This window comes from Rhinolophus hipposideros (genome assembly GCF_964194185.1).
Source record: "Rhinolophus hipposideros genome assembly, chromosome: 2".
Classification (NCBI taxonomy): domain Eukaryota; kingdom Metazoa; phylum Chordata; class Mammalia; order Chiroptera; family Rhinolophidae; genus Rhinolophus; species Rhinolophus hipposideros.
Window position 1 is genome coordinate 81,799,923 of NC_138048.1, and position 13,401 is coordinate 81,813,323.

Genomic DNA, 13,401 nt, shown 5'->3' on the forward strand with positions numbered 1-13,401 from the left:
CCAGTCCTCATAACCAATGAGCCTGAAGGTCAATCTTCCCATTGACATGCAAATAACAAACAACGCTCAACTACAAGACAGGGGCAAACACAACCCACACACCTGGAGTGCACAGCTCAGGTGACCAAGAAGACTGTGCCACTGAGCCCCACAGCACACGTACCACATAAGGCCACTCTACTAAGACCAGGACACACAGCAGCCCTACCTAATACATAGAAACAAACAGGGGGAGTAGGCAAAATGGAGAGACAAATAAACATGTCTCAAAAAAAAAGAACAAAACAAAGCTCTAGAAAATGAACTAAACAAAATGGAGACAAGTTCCAAAACAGATTCAGAGTTCCAAATACTGGTTATAAGAATTATCAATGATCTCAGGGAGACTTCAACAAAAAGAAATGAAGCATAAAAATAGAGTTAGAAAACATAAAAAAAAGAACTAGTCAGAATAAAGAATACAATCACTGAAATGAAGAATACATTAGAGGGAATCAACAGTACATTAGATAAAGCAAAGGATTGAATCAGTGATTTAGAAGATAAGGTAGCATAAAACACCCAATCAGAACAGCAAAAAGAAAAAAGAATCCAAAAAAATGAAGACAGTTGAAGGGGCCTCTGGTACATCAAGTGTACCAACATTCACATTATAGGGATACAAGAAGGAGAAGAGAGAGAGCAAGAAATTGAAAACCAATTTGAAGAAACAATGACAGAAAACTTCCCTAACCGAGTGAAGGAAATAGATGTATGATGTCAGACATTTAAGTTTGCAAACTCATCCTAGAAAAAGCGCTACATACCTCATTGCTGAATACTACTACGGTCACCTTCAAAGTATTCCCCTCAAGAAGCTATGCACTGATAAGAGCCATGTCCACCCTTCAAAGCAATTTGAACTCTTTTTCAGGGATGGCCATCAGAGCTCTCATCTTATTACCCCTGATGTCCTGAATGTCATCAAAATGTCTTCCTTTCACTATTTCCTTTATCTTCAGGTAAAGAGAGAAGGCACTGGGGGCCAGATCAGGTAAGTAGGAAGGATGTTCCAATACAGTTAGTTATTTGTTTACTGGCTAATAACTCCCTCACAGACAGTGCCGTGTGAGCTGGTGCATTGTTGCGATGCAAGAGCCATGAATTGTTGGCAAAAAGTTCAGGTCGCTTTCATTTAACTTTTTCATGCAGCCTTTTCAGCACTTCCAAATAGTAAACTTGGTAACTGTTTGTCCAGCTGATCAAATTCATAATGAATAATCCCTCTGATATCAAAAAAGGTTAGCAACATCGTTGCAACGAGTACACAAACTTGATCATCAGGCCTCATACAAGCCAAGGAAGCACAGAGAGTCCCAAACAAGATGAACTCAAAGAGGCCAACACCAAGACACATCATAATTCAAATGGCAGAGATTAAAAACAAAAAGAGAATCTTAAAAGCAGCAAGAGAAAAGCAGTTAGTTAGTTACCTACATGGGAGCTCCCAATAGACTGTCAGTTGATTTCTCAACAGTAACTTTGCAGGCAAGAAGGGAGTGGCACAGAATATTCAACGTGATGAAAAGCAAGGACCTACAACCAAGATTACTCTACCCAGGAAAGGTATCATTTAGAATTGAAAGACAGATAAAGAGCTTCCCAGACAAGAAAAAGCTAAAAGAAACCACTAAACCAGTTTTACAAGGAATCTTAGAGGGACTTCAAGATGAAAAAAATAAATAAATAAAAATACCAATAATAAAATTCAAATAACTACATACCTATCAATAATTACTTTCAATGTAAGTGGATTAAATGCTCCAATCAAAAAATAGGGGGACTTAATGGATAAGAAAACAAGACCCTTACCTATGCTGCCTATAAGAGATGCACTTCAGATTGAAAAACACACATAGACTGAAAGTAAAGGGATGGAAAAGATATTTCATGAAAATGGAATCCAAGGTAGCAATACTTATACCAGACAAAATGGACTTTAAAACGAAGTCTATAATAAGAGACAAAGAAGGACCTACTAATCTCACTTCCAGGTATTGATACAAAGAACCCAAAATGTTACTTTGAGGGGATGTGCTCATCCATGTGTTCACTGCAGCATTATTTACAATGGCCAAGCTATGAAGGCAACCTGGGTGTCCCGGAAAGGATGAATGGATAAAGAAGAGGTGGTACATATATACAGTGGAATATTACTTGGCTGTAAAAAAGGAATCAAATCTTGCCATCTGTGACAACATGAATGCACCTGAGTGTAGTAAGTCAGACAACAAAAGACAAATGCCATATGATTTCACTTGTAAGTGGAATCTAAAGAACAAGAATAAACAAACAAAATAGAAACAAACTCCTAGATACAGAAAATATTTTGAGGGTTGGGGGTTGGGGGGTTGGTGAAAAGGGGAAGGGACCAAGAAGCACAAATTGGTTGTTATGCAGTAGTCATGAGAACTTACCATATAGCACAAGGAATAAATCAATAATACTGTAAGAACTATGCATGGTGTCAGGTGGGTACTAGATTTCTCAGGGTGATAGATGGGAGGGGGGTTGGGGGCAGTGTGAAAAAGGGGAAGGCGTTAAGAAATACAAGTTGGTAGTTACAAAATAGTCATGGGGATGTAAAGTATAGGGAATATAATCAATAATATGGTAATAAGAATGTACAGTGCTAGTATGCTATGTAATAACTATGTATACTAGTACCCTATGTATAGAGTATTAGTCAGGGATATTACTTTGTAAATTATATACATGTCTAACCACTATGCTATACACCTGAAACTAATATAAAATAATATTGAATGCCAATTCTAATTGAACAATTTAAAGGGGAGAAACAATAAAGAAGAATAAGAGGTTCAAAGTTCCAGGTCTTGGGGATGTAACATACAGTATAGGAAATACAGTCAACAATATTATGATAGCATGGTACAGTGTCACATGGTTGCTGGACTTATCATGGTGATCACTTCTTTAGCACAGGGAATATAATCAATAATACGGTAATTACTACGTATAGTGCCAGGTGGGTAGTGTTGAATAACTATGGTGTACACCTGAAATTAGTATAATATTGTATGTTAGCTATATCTTAATAAAAATCTTAAGAAGTTTACCCCAAAGAATAATATGCAACCACTGAAAATGGTGTTATAGAAAAACAGTTATTGATATAGGAAGATGTATGTGATATATTGTTAGTATTTGAAAGGTCATAAACTGTACGTACAGTGCTTTGCAGTTTTCATAAAAATAAATATATTTCTTTATAAAAGTCTGAATAACAATGCACCAAAATAAATATTAACAATGCTTCCTTCTAAGGACTTCATTTCTTCTGTTTTGATTTCTGTGTTTTCTGCAGTAAGCATAAATTAATCATGTAGTAAAGAAAAAAACTCAAAAAAAGAAGCAGCAAAGTACTTTTAAGCTAAATAGCAAATAGACCACTTTGTCATTCATTATGTGAATTATGAGTTCTGGATTTGCAGATTTCCCCCAAAATCTGATTTAAGAAGTTGAAATTTAAGAGACTAAAGACAAAGTCCCATAGCAAGAAGATCTTAGGACTGCTCTCTTAGGGGGATGACTGTCCTTGTGTTAAAGCCCTGGGTGACTGGGCCCGTTTTCTCTACCTCATCTTACTGTTGACCATAAATTGGAAAAATGGTTTCAACCTGGGGGTGGGTTCTTTAGTTAAAGATGCTCGAGCCTCTCCACTGAGGCTCAGTGAAGTTTTAGGCAGCTTTGCTCCCTGCTCTTAGTTCTTTGTGGTTCCAAGGAAGTTTCCTTCAAAAGGAAAGAAACTGATTGGTGCCCACGCTGGGACACGTGAGCGTGTCCTGCTGTCAGCAGCTCCTGTTGTCACTTCCAAGCAGACAAAAGCTCTGGTGGCTATCAGAACCACACCCACCGCACTGACCTCAACTCTGACTTATTTTTAATATTATTAATTATTATTATTATAAGGGGGTGTGTATGAACTCTTTGCTATACTCCACACACTCTGTCCAGCACTTTTCATGCATTGTTTTATTTAAACTCTTAACAGCAGCCTTGGAAGATTAATACTACCATTACGCCCATTTTACAGATGAAACAATTTGCCCAAGACTAATTACATAGCCAGTAATGGGTAGAGTTGAAATGGGAACCCAGATCTATCTGAGTTGATTAGCTGTCCCTTAACCATTTAAAAGAGCGTGTTTAAAATTCACATTGGGAAGAAAGTTCAATTGGTCATTCCTGGGTCTTTCTAAACCAGAATAAAAGTGATTCCAACAAAATGATAAACCAACATCACGTCCATAGGAATGATTCTGCTACACAGCTATGCCCTTGGCTGCTGGTTGCAAGGTCAGCCAAGACATAACCAAGGGTCCTTGTGTTTCAGCTATGCACTGACTGGCTTAAACTTATCACTTAACCTCTGCAAACCTCAGGTGCTTATGTAGAAAATGAGCTTTATAATACTTGTCCTAAATACCTCATTTATGAGTACCAAAGGAGACAATGTATGTGTAAGCACTTTTAAAAGTACAAAGGGCAAGGAATCTTGATTAACCCTGCATACAAATTACTTTTGTCCTCAAAACCCAAAAGCAATGTAACTCTTATATAGCATTTTGCAAAAGACTGGAGGAACTTTTAAAATACAGAGAAACCTTAATGTGAAAAAATCCCATGTGGAATGTTTCCCCATGTTTAGCATTCAATTTATTAAGTCCTGAGGAAAAGTCATTTACTCAATGTTCCCTTCTCCCATCTTATGCTCTTTGATTTAATGTCTCTTCTCTAAGTGCATGAACTTTTGAACAACAGAAATTTTTGCCACAGGACTTAAGACTCTCTAGTGACTTGATGTTAAGAAATTTCCTTAGTCATTTGGTTTCTGTTCTCTGGGAGCAAACTGGAGTTTGGCAGCGAGCTCACACACATCCTAAGTTAAAACTTAGGATGATATTTGTCTCTCTGATTTAAAAATATTATACCAAGGTTTAGGCTTATCCTTGCATAAAGGACTAATTATTTCAAAAACTAATGTCTAGGGTATAATATAAATATTATACCAAGGCTTAGGCTTATCCTTGCATAAAGGACTAATTATTTCAAAAACTAATGTCTAGGGAAAAGAAAGTGATTTTTACCATTTTTTTAATTGTAAAAGTAATGCATGACCATGTTAAGCAATTCAAATGGCATACCTACAGTGAAAGGTAAAAGTACCCACTCAATGCACTTTTCCACTTCCTGTTGGTAAATACTATCAATGATTTCTTGTATATGTTTTGAGAATTTTTCTATGATTAAACAAGTAAATAGATGTAAGTATATATCTGTTTATTTTTTAACACAGTGTCATTCACACTACAGTGATTGCTCTGAAAAATGCTTGACATCTCCTAAAAGTGTGCTTGTACAGTTTTTCATAGCTATTTGTGCAATTCTCAGTTTTTAAACCTCTTCTGCAGTATTCCATTGCATGGATATATCGTAAGTTATTTATGTATTTTTCTTTAGCTGTATATTTAGTTGATTATAGATTTTTAATATCACAAACAATGCTGCAACCAACTCTACCCCATTTGTTTGCTCAATGACGTGGGTATATCTCTAGGAAAATTCTTAGAAGTAAAATTGGTAAGTCAAAAGAGATGTGCATTTAAAATGTTGACAGATGTTGCAAACTGCCATCTAAATGTAGTTGTACTGATTTACTCTTCCCCCACAACTGGTGTGTGAGACCCTGACTGTATAAGAAACTATTAGACTGAGGTCCATAATACCAATGATTCCGTGGACACTGAATTAAAATAAGTATTTTCAGGTCTTAGCTACAAAGGACTGGAAATGCTGCCTTTAGGTGTCCTGTGCATTGTCAGGCTCCTTACTCTGAAAAGAATAAGGTTGAAGTGAGCTGAATCTCGTAAATGGGCTTAACACGCATGGTGTGCTTACTGTGTGTCAGGTACTGTTCTAAGTGCTTTACTTACACTAAGTCACGTATTTATTCCTTTTACCAATCCTATGAGGAAGATACTTTTATCGTTTCCATTTTACAGACAGAAAAGCTAAGGTACAACAAACCTAAGTACATTTCCCAAGGTCATTCAGCTGATAAGGGATAGAGCTCAGATTTGAACCCAGGAAGCTAGAGTCAGGTACTTTTAGTCACTTATTGCATCTGCCTCTGTGCTCCTATTATTGTGCTAAACACATTTATTAAACTCTTATTCTATGCCAGGAATGATACATGCACCATCTTTAGCCTCACAGCAATACAAAGCATTATCCCTATTCCTTAGAGATATTAAAGTGGCTTGCCAAAGTGACAGAAGGAGGATTTGTACCCAGGAATGTCAGATGCTGAAGCTTGTATTTATTCTACTACACCATTTCTTCATGTGTAAGGAAGCTAAATGGGAGTTATCCCTGTCAATAAAGAGAGTTTTTCCAGGGGCTGTATCACCCCTAATTCTTCCTTTACCACAGTTCTGCACAGTTAGAATGTTCACGTATTTGTAGTCACGTGCATGTGGGCAATCTGCTCTCTCTCATAAAGTCTGAGCTCAAATTGTTCAGTGTGGACCACAACTGAAGACAGAATTAAGGTCTCTAAATTCCAAATTGTAACAGCGCCCTTTTTAAGAAAAGTGACATAGTTGAGTAAAAACTAGTGACATAGTTGGGTACAAAAGAACAGGCACAAATGACGTATGTCCTCCACGCAGGGACATACATCACTAGAATACAGTAGCGACATATTTCTAATTTCAGTAAGCAACTCATTATCAGTCCATTAAAAAAAAAAACACAAAACAACAACAAAAAAAACCCCAAAATAGCGGTGGTGCTGGTTCCTGAGTTTACAACTGTATTTCTTTACTGTAGATAGAAAGGACCCAGGGATATAAGAGCAGCAAGAGGAAGGAGAGCTTCAGAGAAGTTTCTAGGTAGGAAAGCCCACCCATCACTGCTCTGCTCACACCCACCATGCCCAGCAAGGTGTATGAGAGTTCAGGTCTGCTACTTCCCTGCTGTGTGATCTTGGACAAGTTACTGAACCTCTCTAGCCAGAGTTTGCCATCTGTAAAATGAGTAATAACCAATAGCACTTTCCTCATTACTCATTAGTCTGTCATGAAAATTAAAACTGTCCAGTACAGATCACTGCTCTGAAGGTTAAGAGTGAAGCACAGAATCACAAAAGTCCACATGGACAGACCCCTTCCCTATCATGTGGCAGTGTCTTACTGCTTTTTGTTTTAATGCAATAAGGAAAACACGCTGTCCCTTATCTAAGTCTGTGGCTGGGAAGAAGATTGCCACTCATCTTCTTATGATAGCTTCACACTCTGGAGGTCAGAGTGTGCAAATCCTGTATTTCTGTGTCAGCAGCCCTAGTTATGAATGGGGCATCAGATCTGTTATCACTGTCATAAAACCACATGTTACCAGAGCTTATCTTGTGGTTGCCACAGCTTGTTAGGCACAAGTCTGGGGATGATTGCTTAGTAGGCTTTGGAGGTTAATTTGATCATCTCTTAAAAGTTTACTTTTTTGTATAGCAGGAAGCTAATGTAATATCACTACAAGTGTTTTCCTGAACTACAATAAAACACGTCAGCCTGGGAGAATATGCAAATTTTGCCATTATGCTGTTCAGTTTTAAGGGCAATTAAATATTTGCTTTGAGCTTCTCACATTGCATTGCAAATCAAAAAACTTACTATTCACGTCTGTACCTAAAGCTTATTTAGTATTAAGTCTTTGCCATTATTTCCCTTTCTGAAAATTGGATTTTCAGGTATACATCACAATCCTAAACTATGTGAATCTTTATTTGCAAAGAAATTTAATCTTTTTTCTGTTTAAATTAGATCAATAACTTCTGTCACTTTATTAGCTGGGCAGTGGGAAACAGCTGTTTAAGGTTTTCTCTATGAGAGGACGTCTGCATCTCAGGAGAGCAGTGTTGACTCTTCAATCTATCCCATAAACAAAGAGCACATCCAGTCCTGCTAGGCTCTGGCGGCCAGGATCAATTCTGTATGAAGCCAAGACATCATCTTGAAAAATAAAGTGTAATAATAATGATAATAATAATAATAATAATAATAATAATACCTCAAAGTGGCTTTTAAAAATTGCATGGATACAAAAATAAAAATTAAAAAGATATCCTTTTACTGTTGAATCTGAAAAAAGGGAACCTAAATTTTGTCAGAATTGTTGTTGTCTATAAATATAACTTTTGTCTTCCATGCCTTAACCTTTTGTTCAAAGGATTGGGGCCGTGAAGTAAAATTCAGGCAAAATTTGAGGAATTGAATAAGTAGTGCCTGAGATGAGAGAAAAATGAAAGGTCTGTATGTCACTCATTTGGAAAAATAAAGGAGAAGGTTCATCTGCAGACAGTTCTTGAACTCTTAATATCTTCCCTTAATGAGAGTCTCTTCCTGTCCATTTCTGGTTCCAATATACCAGCCCCCTATCACCCAATTCCAACATATAAGTCCCCTTTGAGTATTCTCTTCCCTTTATCTTCTTCCTTTAATCAATCTTGAAATCCTGTTCACCTTTACTTCGTATTTTCTCATATCTTTCCCATTCTTTACACACCTGGTTCAAGCTCTCATCTCCTCTCGCCTATAACAGCAAAACCGCCTTCTAACTGATCTCCCGGACCCTGACTGCTCTCCCTTTATTGCATCCTCTACATCATGACCACGATTCACCTTCTCAAAAGACCATTTGATCATGTCACTTCTCTGCTCCAAAACCTTCAAGGGAAAACTTAAACTCCATGCCTACATTTCTTTGATGGATTCTGATTTACTTTTCCAGGCCTGTTTCCCATGAACCTCTTATATATTTTCCAAACTGTAAAGTTAAGGAGACACTTCCTCTCACATACCCACACCACCCTGCATTTACATCATCTTGAGAGTGAGGGCCTCTTTAAATTCTGCACCCTAGGTGCCTTGCTCGCCCCACCCTGAATTCCCATGGGATATTTTGTAGTGATATCACCTTGGCAACCAAGGAGGTCTACCACTCACATCTCCCTTCAAAAAATAACTTGTTATTCAGCTGCAAAAAGTGCAGTTAGCTGATAGCCTCCAGGTACAGAACACAGGATTTGCTTTCACTTTTGAGTGGTAGCCATGTCCTTCCTGGGAACCCCCAGTGAGTGACTGAGCATGTCAGGGGTACTAGGCCTAGCCCTTTCTGCTCAACGTGGGGCTCCTTCAAGGTAAGGCCCTCTTCCCTCTGGAGGCCACTGAGTGGGATGAGACTTTCAGATCCACATTGTGGTCTGAAGTTTCTCCCCACCCAGTTCTGCTTCCTCTTCCTTTTATCTTTACCTTCCAATAAACTACTTGTTCAGTAATCCTGTCTTAGTATCTGTTCCCAAAGGACATAAATGACACATCTAGTCCACAGGTGGTCATACCCATCTGGACCTGGAGCTAGAGATGAAGTCATAGGTTGAAGTGGTCTTGTCATGTAGTGGTTAGAAGGCCGGGTTCCAGCGTTTGGGTTCAAATCCCCGCTCCACCACTGCTGACCTTGTATAACCCTAGACAAGCTGAGCAACTTCTCAGTACCCCAGTTTCTTCATCTGCAAAATGAGGATTTTCATAGCAAGTGAGGACTATGTGAGGTAACGCATTTAAATTGTTTAGCGCAGTGCCTGATCCCTAGTAAATGCTCAAGAAATATTCATTATTATTGTATAGACTTTGAAATGCCATTTACAGAAGTTGTTGGGTATAACAACATAGAAGAAATGTTCACTTTCTCAAAGAACTGTCCAAAGGATGTAATAAGGCTACAAGGCTTAATTAAAAACACTTCAAACGCAACCATGTAATTTTTTTTCAATTTCACTTCCTGTTATTCCCAATATGGCTCCTCTTCTCCACACACTGTCATCACCTTGTCATCTCCTGCCCTGATTTGCTTCTTCCCATATTTCTTTTCCATCCACCTAAAGTGCCTATTCTCTTCTTTCCATCAGTTCCTGCTAATGATTTGCCTTCAAAACTTGGTTCAGAACTTACCTTCTCCAGAGATTCCCTGACCAGCCTTCCCTACCCACCCCAACTGTGATCATTCCTCTCTATGGGCAAACCTTAAGAACTATACCAGTTTGAAACAAAGTAGAACAAAATATAATCTAATTCTCGTACCACGTTGAAGGTGTCTGTGCCTCCATAAACAATTGTTAGTAATGAACTAGCTGGAACAGCAACTCCCTTTTCTTTAGCCAAGACCTCCCCTCCCCCACCTACCCTTTTGCCTAACGCTAGGAGATGGCTTAGCAAAATGACGCTCAATAAATGCTTACTTAAAGGATGAATGTTTTTGCCTGTGGATGCATGGTCAGTCTGCAAATTATATTTTTTATATCCTCTATCTACATGTGAGCCTTGAAAAATGAAATGTTTCATAAGACCATCTCAGCCATAGAATGGAAAAACTATCGTATGAGGGAAGTGTTTTACAATCTAAAATGATTGTATAAGTTTTATAATTAATATAATCCTGTTTTATAAAATAAAGGCCTGGTTTATAATATATACATCTAAAAGCCAGTAGGAAATCATATTTAGAGACAGATGGCAAACAAGGCATTCTCTCCTCTCATTATTTCATACATAAGATATTCCCCACAAAGTGGCACTGAATGTTTTCCTGTTACCACACAGTGCCACATAAGCTCAGAAAAATAAAACCTCTTTTTACACCTAAGAAATTGACTTCAAACAAAATAACCAACTTCAAAAGTAAGATGCAAGTGTTTTGTATGTGGTTGGATGAATGTTTTTACATAGCTTAATATTTGTATATATGTATTAAAGCATATTGCAAAACATACCAAAACAGTACTACAAAGCTTCAGCCATCCTATGTATTCAATTTGAAACCCTCATCAAGATATTCACATTCAAAGCCAAGATTCCTACATCGAAGAGGTCACAATCTTAGGTGTATTTAAATATTGCAAATGAATGGTACCTTTGAAAAAATCCATTACACACAGAGCAATACATGAGTATAACATTAATAGTCTACATAGGTTTTTATGGCTCCTAATATAATATGTCCTCTCAAGGAATCATTCATACATATTGAAATTCATTTTTACTGTACTAGTTTGAGCAATTATGAATTGAACATGGTTGATAAAATAAGCATTAAAAGTTATGTAATTTTTCTGAAATGTACATAATCCTCCATAAGTATGCTGCTCTTTAAGTGATAAAACATTAAATCTCGAACATTAAAAAGTAAAAGTAGTTTGCACACTGATTTTCAAGAGTATGCATTTTTATTGTTGCAATTCAGTAAACTATTTTACCAAAGTTTACAGTCACCTCTAATCCAAAGCAAATCAAAATCAATTGTTTTATAATCAATATTATGATGCAAAAATAATTAATAGCTAATACAAAATAATTAACCTATTTACTACTTCATTTTAAATATAGTGAGGAACCACAATAAGATGGCATTAATACTATTCTAATCTGTTCCACTTAACAAGTTTACATTTAAGATGTTTCCATTTTGAAATATCAATACTTACTGTACATTTAGAAATCCCAGTTGTAAAAATCTATTTTATTTTATTTTTCAGAAAACTGCTAGTTCAAACTACTTTTCTTTGTGAATTCTGAGTTGCTACATTATTTTCTAATCTTCACAATACTTAGTAATTATTAATCTCTCAAAAAGAGAGAACGTAATGTAAAGTGAAAGAATTGTTCATTAAGACAAGAAAGTAGATTTCTATTAAACAAATGAGCAATACTCAAGACAAGTTGTTTATCTTAAACATATAGCACATTATAGTCATAATCAGCTCACCACCACAGTTAGAAATATACATACACATATTTCAAAATAAGTCTTTTAAATAAAGTACTGCAAGCATCTTTCTAGCTTAAGGATTTGAAATTGCAATTAAATCTGAATCTTAAATCATTCGTCTCTAACTAGAAGAGCAAGTCCTAAAGATGTAAATCTCACCCAATGAGACAAGAGATACCGAATGGATTATTAATTGCTAAGTAATATCTTAATTTTAGAATATAGCACCCAACACTGGCAAATAAATAGTATGATTTATGAGCCCACACTCTCATGCTGTGTTACTAGAGTTCAATAAACACATGCACATCCTAAATGTACAGAGTGGATGTGATTTCCACAAGGCAAGAAACAGAGCAGGACCCGGCAATAGCAAGTCTACCCCATCTACTTATTATTCAAACACTAGTACTTAGAATACCTAAAATGCCTGCTGAAGACTGCGGCTCAACGTCCCCCTGGGGTTACTCCGAATCACAACCACATCTCTTCTCCTCAGTGACCACGGAGTTTTAAGAAGGCAGGTAACATGGGACAGAAATTCTCTCGTGCAGAAGCAAGATAACTCTTCTCTCCAAATTTTCAAAAACCAGCACCCCATCCCCATAGACACAGACACACACAATCACCTTCTTTTTAAGGAAGAAAGGAGGGTTTTTCAAATAGGTGCCTAAAACATGACGCTTACATGAAGATGAAAAATGTAATTTTCCTCTACGTGCTGCTGTGTAAGATGTTTACAGATCTGATTAGAAAACCTGGATGTACGTAAAAAGTAGTGCTTTCAATGAGATTCCTTTAGTGATCTGCCTGCACAGACATAAGTGTGCATAAATAATACATATTTATGCAAATCTGACTACATTAACAAGGACACACACACACGCTCACCTAGACCAATAATTAAGCTTACTCTGTGTTACGAGCCCCCTTTGACATTTTTTAGCATGCATATTATTCAGAACACCAATTTTAAAAAAAAATAATAAGCAGCTGCATATAATGCATGCCAGAGTGGCATGTTTAAAGGAGCCAATACATTACCAGACGCATTTTGAAGTTTCTGGAACACCTGCAGGTAAAAGGAGACCGTGAATCGGATGCTGGCATGCGGTATTCCTCAGAATCGCAGAGCTCGGTGTGACTGTGGGGGAATGTGAGGCGAGTGTGAGGCTGGAAACCTTTGAGTTGAGCTCACTCTAGGCATCAGAAAGCCTCAATGAGGGGAAAGAAAAAGGCAGCCCACAGACAGCTAGATGAGAAACTTCTGGCACCTCTCCAGCTCAGGAATGAATTCTCAGTAATTTGGAGATGTATAGTGATGGAAATGAAGAGAAACTTGGATTTGCGGGTGTATTTGCTCAGCCATGCAGAAATGGGCAGGTAACAGTCTCTCGGATCATTTTAAAACAGTCATTCAGGCACAAGACTGAATCAAAAAATTAACAGGCATCCTTTTTTGAAAAAATAAAAAGGCTACTCCAGCCAGCTTCCCAAGATGCCTTTACAAACTTCACA

At 37.3% G+C, this 13,401-nt stretch overlaps 1 protein-coding gene across 1 annotated transcript in view; it reads right to left on the minus strand.

The window, feature by feature from the left end:
* Positions 1–13,117, minus strand: part of LOC308489126 (IQCJ-SCHIP1 readthrough transcript protein) — a 677,105-nt gene extending 663,988 nt beyond the window's left edge. The window contains exon 1 of the mRNA XM_081029800.1: positions 12,928–13,117. Coding sequence (XP_080885926.1) covers positions 12,928–12,993 — 66 coding nt within the window. The 5' untranslated portion in view covers positions 12,994–13,117. The remainder of the gene's footprint in view (positions 1–12,927) is intronic.
* Between the last annotated feature and the right edge of the window lie 284 nt (positions 13,118–13,401).